The sequence below is a fragment of the Carlito syrichta genome, unplaced genomic scaffold (assembly GCF_000164805.1).
Source record: "Carlito syrichta isolate Samal-C Ts95f unplaced genomic scaffold, Tarsius_syrichta-2.0.1 Scaffold288464, whole genome shotgun sequence".
In the NCBI taxonomy this organism is placed as follows: domain Eukaryota; kingdom Metazoa; phylum Chordata; class Mammalia; order Primates; family Tarsiidae; genus Carlito; species Carlito syrichta.
In genome coordinates, this window is record NW_007232560.1 from 341,758 (window position 1) to 349,306 (window position 7,549).

Here is a 7,549-nt window from a genome sequence, read left to right on the forward strand (position 1 = left end):
GAGTGAGACTCAAAAAAAAAAAAAAAAAAAAAATTACCTGACCAATGATCAGGCAAAAAATGTGTATACATGGCAATTTAATCTGTGCTAAAAAAAATTTTCAGATAACTAGGAATAACATAAAACAAAAATGGGGTGGAAAAGTTAACGTTTGAAAAAAACTGAAGGGTCTCTACCTCACACCATTCACAAAAATAATACTAAGCAGTTTAACAGCTAAACAAAAAATAAAGTATTAATGTTAAGAAAAGGCATCAGATGTAAAAGCATAGTTTTCTATATATCAAAAAATGAAAATAGAGTATATAAATTTAGTTGGCCCTCTGTATCCATGGGTTCTACATTCATGGCTTAAACCAACTGTGAATCACATTTTGTCCTAAAGTAGTGCTACTCATCACGTGGTCCTCGGACCAGTGCTGGCCCATGAACTATTTCCATTCTGCAGGTAAGCACGGAAACTGTGTTTAGAAAGTTATAGCAATTTGACAGAATAACTTTATTATTTAGCTGAATCTAATAAAATCTGAGTTTATATTTTTTTATGTCTTTTTTCATTTATTGAGTAATTCACTTTTTATTGAATCATGTAAAAGCGTATGTCTGTAGTAAATTTTTAACCCTTTGCACTCAGAGACATCTCACAGTTCATCTAACAACTTGACTGCACTTTATGAAACAGTAAAAAATCAATCTCTTCATATTAAATAGTGCAGCATTGGAGCCAATTATTTTGTTGCAATGATATTTGGTTTACAATGGAATTTTGGACATTGAGGAACTTATGACAAAAAAATCAAAATTTTGTACCTTATATTTTTCTAATGTGTGAAACAATCACTGACATACATTGCAGGTTCATTGATACATGTTGTGCAGTAGTCACTTCTTTGATGTCTTCCACCTGATGTTTTTCTATTCAAGTAGACAATGTAGTCTCATTTTCTTCCTCCCACATGAATAATATGTAATTTATTGTCCAATCTGTTCACAGACGATGTGGAAGGACACACTTGTGATCCTGAAAACTACTTCTCAACTAATCGACCCTTTAATATGGTACTTAAAAAGTATAAGGCTACAGTAACCTGTTTATCTAGCTGCCTTTATCACTACCTTTTATTATACAAACAAATTTCAGCACCACTGTAAAAGTGATTCACACATTCTCTTTCTATATGATAGCAGCTGATTTTTAAAATATATCTTTAAGTATATCTCAGTATATATTCCAGCTATTTGTTTTGTGTGACTTAAATGGAGAAATTCAGGAAAAATACATTTTTGAAAAATCTGTGCTTGCATAAGCAATTTTTTTATGTTCCCTCGGGGGACATCTGAGTGTTTTTCTAGATTTACGATGTCCCTTCAGAGAGGACATCCTAGTGCAAGAGGTTACAAAAGTCCTTTACAGTTTGAGAAGCACTCCCTTAAGTATTCATATAGATGCAGAATTTGCTTGGCATGGTACAAAGCAGATGGCAACTTGGAGTAAAATGTAAACTCTGGCATTTAAGAATTTTGGAGTATGGTTCATTCAGTTACCTAGCTTAAAAGGCGGATTAAAAGTTAAGTCTAATCCAGGATGGAAAAACTTTTCCTTTAAAGAGCCAGAGAGTGGTCAAGCATGGCAGCTCATGCCTATAATCTCAGCACCTTGGAGGGCCAAGGCGGGAAGACTGAGTCCAGGAGTTTGAGACCAGCCTAAGCAACATAGGGAGACCTCATCTCTACCAAAAAATAAAAATTAGCTGCGAATGATGGTGATACCTATTATCCCATCTGCTTAGGAGGCAGAGGTAGGAGGACTGCCTAAGCCCAAGAGGTCAAAGCTGTGATTGTGCCGCTGCACTCCAGCCTGGGTGACAGAGTGAGACCCCACTCAAAAAAGAGCCAGATAGTAAAAAATATCTTAGACCTTACAGACCGTATAGTCAGTTGCTATCATATTTATCCAACTTTTCTGCTCTAGTGTGAAACTGATTTGGCCCGTGGGTCATAGTTTGTCAATCCCTGGTCTAAACCCATTTCAAAATCAATGTGAAGAAAATACACTCAGTGCTGCAATAATTTTACTCATTAAAGTCAACATTTCTTCTCTGTAACCACTGATACATTCCTGTTAGCTACTACTGAAATCCAGGTGTGAATCTACCAATTTCAAGTTCTATGCTAAACTATACTTTGCAGTTATAGCTATAATAAAAGTTTCATATTCTGCACCCTTCTTAAGGCCATAGCTACTCCTCCACTACCACTGTACAGTTAAAGAATCATGAATCAGTCATGTGTATATGATATAAGGGCCTTGGAATGCTGTTCTGACTTCTCATACAGAGCCAGTAGCATATATTTACCAATTACAGAAATCAAAATATCACAAATGCATCTTAATGCCACAGTTAACTCCCATTAAATTTTAACAAATAAGGTAGAATCAGAAAGCACTTCACAGAAAATAGCAGTTTCACCATTCCTATTACCTGCCCAAATTCCCAACTGCTTCAACTCCTAAAAGATTAAGTATAATCTTTCAAATAAGTAGATCTTTCAATTTGTAAAGCATGAATGCAAATTTTATGGTCATTTCTACATTCAGCCTACAAATCAAGAGACATAACAGCACATTTTCCTATTAGTTCTGTCTTCAATATCAAGCTTTTGGCTGACAGAGAATATGGCAAGTTTCCCTAATTGAGCTAACAGAAATGAGTCTGGAACAGTATACCTGTTTCTCAGACCAAAAACTAAAAGAGTAGGAAAAGGTTGACAGATTCCCTGGGAAGACCCTGAATCCCCACAAGAAATAACAGAACAGGACAGGGTCTGCAAGCCAAAGAACACATGAGTCATAGCAGGATCAGATCTGTATGATGAAACTACAATCTTGTTTAAGTTTAATCCTGCAAGAAATGTCTAGTCAATTAAGAAATCTGATTTAATGGGTCAATTTTCGGGAAATGAGCAAGTATTTACCAATGGAATTGTTTAAGAACCATCTGGACAGTTATTTCTATTCCTGTATAAGATGATTATATCAGCTTACGTAATTGCATTAAGCGCAAGCTCAGCAGAATGACATCGCTCTAACTTCTGTTTCAGAACAGCAACTTCTTCAGATCTGGGTGGTTCATACTTCTTTACTAAGTTTCTCATGCCTATGTGGAGATAGAAAAAGGATTTAACTTGAACAGTAAAAGAACTTGTGTTCATAGAAAGGGAGCTGAAAAATTACCCATCTTTTTATAAGAAACAACACAACACTCTTGAAAAACATGATTACTCTTATCAGGATTTCTATAATTTTCTGTTAAAATCCAATAAACACCATATTTTTAGTTCACAAAATGCCCTCTGCTGCTTAGCCTATGTCATGTACAGCATAAAGATAAGCATGGTGCATAATCTAGTCAGTATTAATTTCTTACAAATCCTACCATGGTTACTTCTTGCTTAGTTTTAAGGCTTACAAAAAAAGTTCCTAAGTGATTTAGTTAATATGATTTGCTCCCTACCACCAACCACACTCATAATATTCTATCCTACAGATGGTGGGCCACGAGTGTACCTCCTGTTTATGTATTTATGAAGAACACCATTATTATACATAATTATTATTATATACATATTATTATACGTAATAAAAGGAGCACAATAAAAAAAACATGCCAACGATCCTCTGCTTTAACAAAATTCAGAACCCCCCATACAAAAATATCCTCTTTACATTAAAAACATAGTACTATATCAGTGACTTTGTATTCAAAAAACATCTGGTAGCTGACCTTGTTTGTTATTCAACTATATAACAAACCAAAGAATATAAATCTCAAGATTTATTAGGAGAATGATGAAAGATCCAGGACTGCTGATTATTAGCCAGCCGTATGCTCCAAATGGGTAACTACATTGCTGACTTATTTCATAATGCAAACAAAGCAGTGTTTTTAACTGATTTAACACTTGTGACTTGACACCCTCAGGACAATATTTATGGTCTAAGAAATTATAAATATCTTAGTATCATTAAAGCTCTCAGTATTTTATTAAGAGCTATTTTACTTCATATTAAAATAAGTGGAGCAAAATAAACTGTTGAGAAGAAGCCAGTAATATACATGTAAGCGATAATGAATACAATGGAGTAACTTTATGGCCCCTTATACCTACTAAATTCTAAGATCCTAGTATCTAGAACCACATCACAATTACCTTTGAAAGTGAACCCTCTAGTGGTATAACTGAAGACCTACAGTTTAAAATTCATAAATCACAAACCTGTTATTCTCAAAGAGGGAAGCCCTCAAGATCACTTCAGAGAATTTTTTAAGAAAAGATACCCATATACCCGGAAGCACCTTAACATTTAAAACATATAAACTATTATCCAAGATCAAGATCTTAATCTTACATTTTATCAGTTTTTTTAACATTTAATTACAAATCAAATTAACAATAAAAACAACTGCCATAAAAAAGTTTGGGAACAAACAAAACTGACTTTTACCCTAAAGAGTAGCATGGGAGCCATGAGCATTCAGTGTGCCATGAGTGAGAATGAAGAATGGAGAGGGCTGGCCAATCCAGCCAATCACTTGAGATTCTAGTCTCAAGACCACCAGCACTTATAACATTTGGGGTTGGAAGACTGTATTAGCTTCCTAAGGTTGGTATCTTTAACAAAAGGAATGTACTCTCTTACAACTCTGGAGACCATGAGTCTGAAATCAGTTTCACAGGGGCCAAAATCAGTGTCAACAGAGTCATACTCTCGAGGATCTAAGGTAAGGGCAAATCCATTCCTTGCCCATTCCAGCTTCTGATGCTCCAGCATACTTTGGCTCGCAGCCACATCACACCAGTGTTCAAAGCCAGCATCTGCAACTCTCTCTCTGCTGGCCTAACTCTGCTTTCTCTGAGTGTGTCAAATCTTCCTCTACCTTACCTTTTATAATGACCCTTGCAGCTGAAGTTAGTTACTCCAGGCTGTGACATCATTTCAAGATCCTTATCTGCAAAAACCCTCCACCCTGTTTGGTTTTTGCCATATAAGGTAACATTCACAGGTTCTAGGGATTAGGATATGGATATCTTTTAGAGAGCCGTTTCCAGCCTCCCACAGGGCTGTCCTGTGCTCTGAACGATGTTTAGCAGCATTCTTTCAGCCACACACTAGATGCTGGGAGGAGCCACTACAACCTTCCAAGTTGTGACAGCCAAATTACAAAACTCTCCCGATTAAGAACCATAGCCTTTGTAATATCAACTACCAAAATGACTAGAAAATGACATATATTAACTAATTAAAACTGATTTATCTATAAAACAGTTCCACATTCAAGCATTATCCTTAAGTGACTCTTTAGATATTTTTCAGTGCCTGATGTTTATTCTTTAAAAGGATTCCTGTTTTAAATGTAACCCCTTTCAGAATCTGATCACATTTTCACTCTTCCCCTAAGTTCTTCATGTCTGAGAACTACTTCCTTCCTTGTATCTTCTACTTGTACTACACCAATGTATTTCATGCTTCCATAGTACAGTAATTCAACCAAAACAAATCTAAACAAAAATCTGTTGTAGCTTATGTAGAATAATCTGTTAAATATTATGTAATAAGTAGCTTTGTAATGGAAGAACATTTTGTAAAGTGTTGTTTTACTTACTTTTCATTATATCTAGTAACTGTGACAAGCAAGTTCTGTTCTCTCTGAGCATTAGACTCTCTGATAAATAACTGGTAAAGAAAGGAAACAAGTTTTAATCTATTGAAAACAACAGCAGAGATAAAACATAACATCAAACTATTTTCTTCCATGTTCATTTCGTCGACAACAATTTTAAAATTAATTTAGTTTAAAAGTATTATAAATAATACTCTGAACTCTATAAAAACATAATTTACAAGTCTTATAATAAGACAAAAGGATTTGCTCTTGCCAAAAAATAGCACACCTTTCCACAATTAAAATCTTGCCTATTTGGAATTATAACTAAACTTCTAAGATAAAATAAATTCTCATCTGCATCTTAGGAAGCTTGATTCTGTTCCATCTACATCTACATAACTAAAATGTCACCATTGTACTATGGAAAAATATGCATATACAAGGGAGACCCAAAAAAACTGGAATTATTTCTTTGGATGGCAAACCCCCACTAAGTAAGTGTTCTAGGAACCCATGGGCATCAGATGTACCAGCAAGCATTGTTTTGAGAGCTTGTGTTCGTCTTCAGTGAATTTTTTTTTTGAAGAGTCTTTCAAAGAGTTTTTCCCATTTCATGATGGGCAACTTACAAGTGTACCTGCCCACAGCAGGCTGAATGTTCAGCAGTTTCTGATCACAAATGATATGACCTCCCTGTGCCCCACCCTCCCTAATCACCTGATTTCCCACCAGATGAAAAAAAGTCTTCAAAGGAGAATGTTTTGCTGATGTGGAAGAGGTGAAACAAAAAATGGCAAAAGTACTAAAAGGCATCAAAAATGGACAAATTTTAAAACTGTGTTAAGCAGTGGAAAAAGCATCTCAATAGGTGTATTGCATAAAACAGAAAGTACTTTGAAAGTGACTGAAGATCAAACATGGAAGAATAAATACAGAACTTTTGATAAATAAATTCCAGTTTTTTGGTGTCCCCCCCCCAAACACTGCATGTAAGATGCTTGAACAGATTAATCAAACTTTTGGTTAACTGAATTGAGAAAAAGAGGGCTTTTTTCCCTTACAGAATGGCAGTCCACATCTAAACTCTATAGACATCCATTATTCACATGGCTATCTTTCCTAAGGCAGGGATTTATATCTTGCTCTTTCTTATATTCCTAAAGTGTAGTACATTACACAGTAATACATAGAAGACATATAACAGATGTTTGCTTAGTAAATATATGGAGTATATATAAATCACTTTGGGATTCAATGTATTAATTTATATACAGTTGATGAGCAGTATTTGTCGAGAAGGGGAAGATCATAAAAAAAATAAGCTCCCAATCCCTTATCTTGGATACAGATGTGTTTTGAAATTCTTAACTGCTCATGTCTTAGAAAAGTAACCTTTTTATATTATGAAATGTGAAAGAATATTAGCATTAAGACTTCTTAAGAAAATATTCCTATTAAGCAGGATAAATGAAATCACATTGAGAAATTTAATGCAAAAAACTAAAAAATAATCTAATTTGTTGCTAGCCCATGCTTCAGTTAGTTACAAATGAATATGGCAACAAAAATATGGGTTTAATGTATAATTTCGACAAGTCATGCATGCTCTGCACCAGGGAAAAAATGACAAAACAAGGCAGACATGTACTGCACTCAAGTTGCTTTTCAGTTTGTATAACTTCTACACTTGGCATATACTGATAGCCATATCTGTCTTTCAAGGATCACTTGGCTTACTACTACTCTGGTCATTAATGTACCTCCTTAACTCATAAAAATTCTGCCAAATTTTTAAAGATTTCCTTAAGGTGATTTCATTTCTTCTTTCACCAAACTTCCCAGTTGCAAGAGAGGTTAGGGACTACTGTCACAAATAAACC

The 7,549-nt window shown here is 34.9% G+C and overlaps 1 protein-coding gene across 1 annotated transcript in view; it reads right to left on the reverse strand.

Moving 5' to 3' along the window:
• LOC103255855 (cyclin-H) overlaps nucleotides 1-5,737 on the reverse strand; it is a gene marked incomplete at its 5' end in the record, with an annotated part of 7,575 nt that extends 1,838 nt beyond the window's left edge. Inside the window, 2 exons of the mRNA XM_008053795.1 lie at nucleotides 3,047-3,158; nucleotides 5,667-5,737. Of these exons, the coding sequence (XP_008051986.1) occupies nucleotides 3,047-3,158; nucleotides 5,667-5,737 (183 nt within the window). The remainder of the gene's footprint in view (nucleotides 1-3,046; nucleotides 3,159-5,666) is intronic.
• Between the last annotated feature and the right edge of the window lie 1,812 nt (nucleotides 5,738-7,549).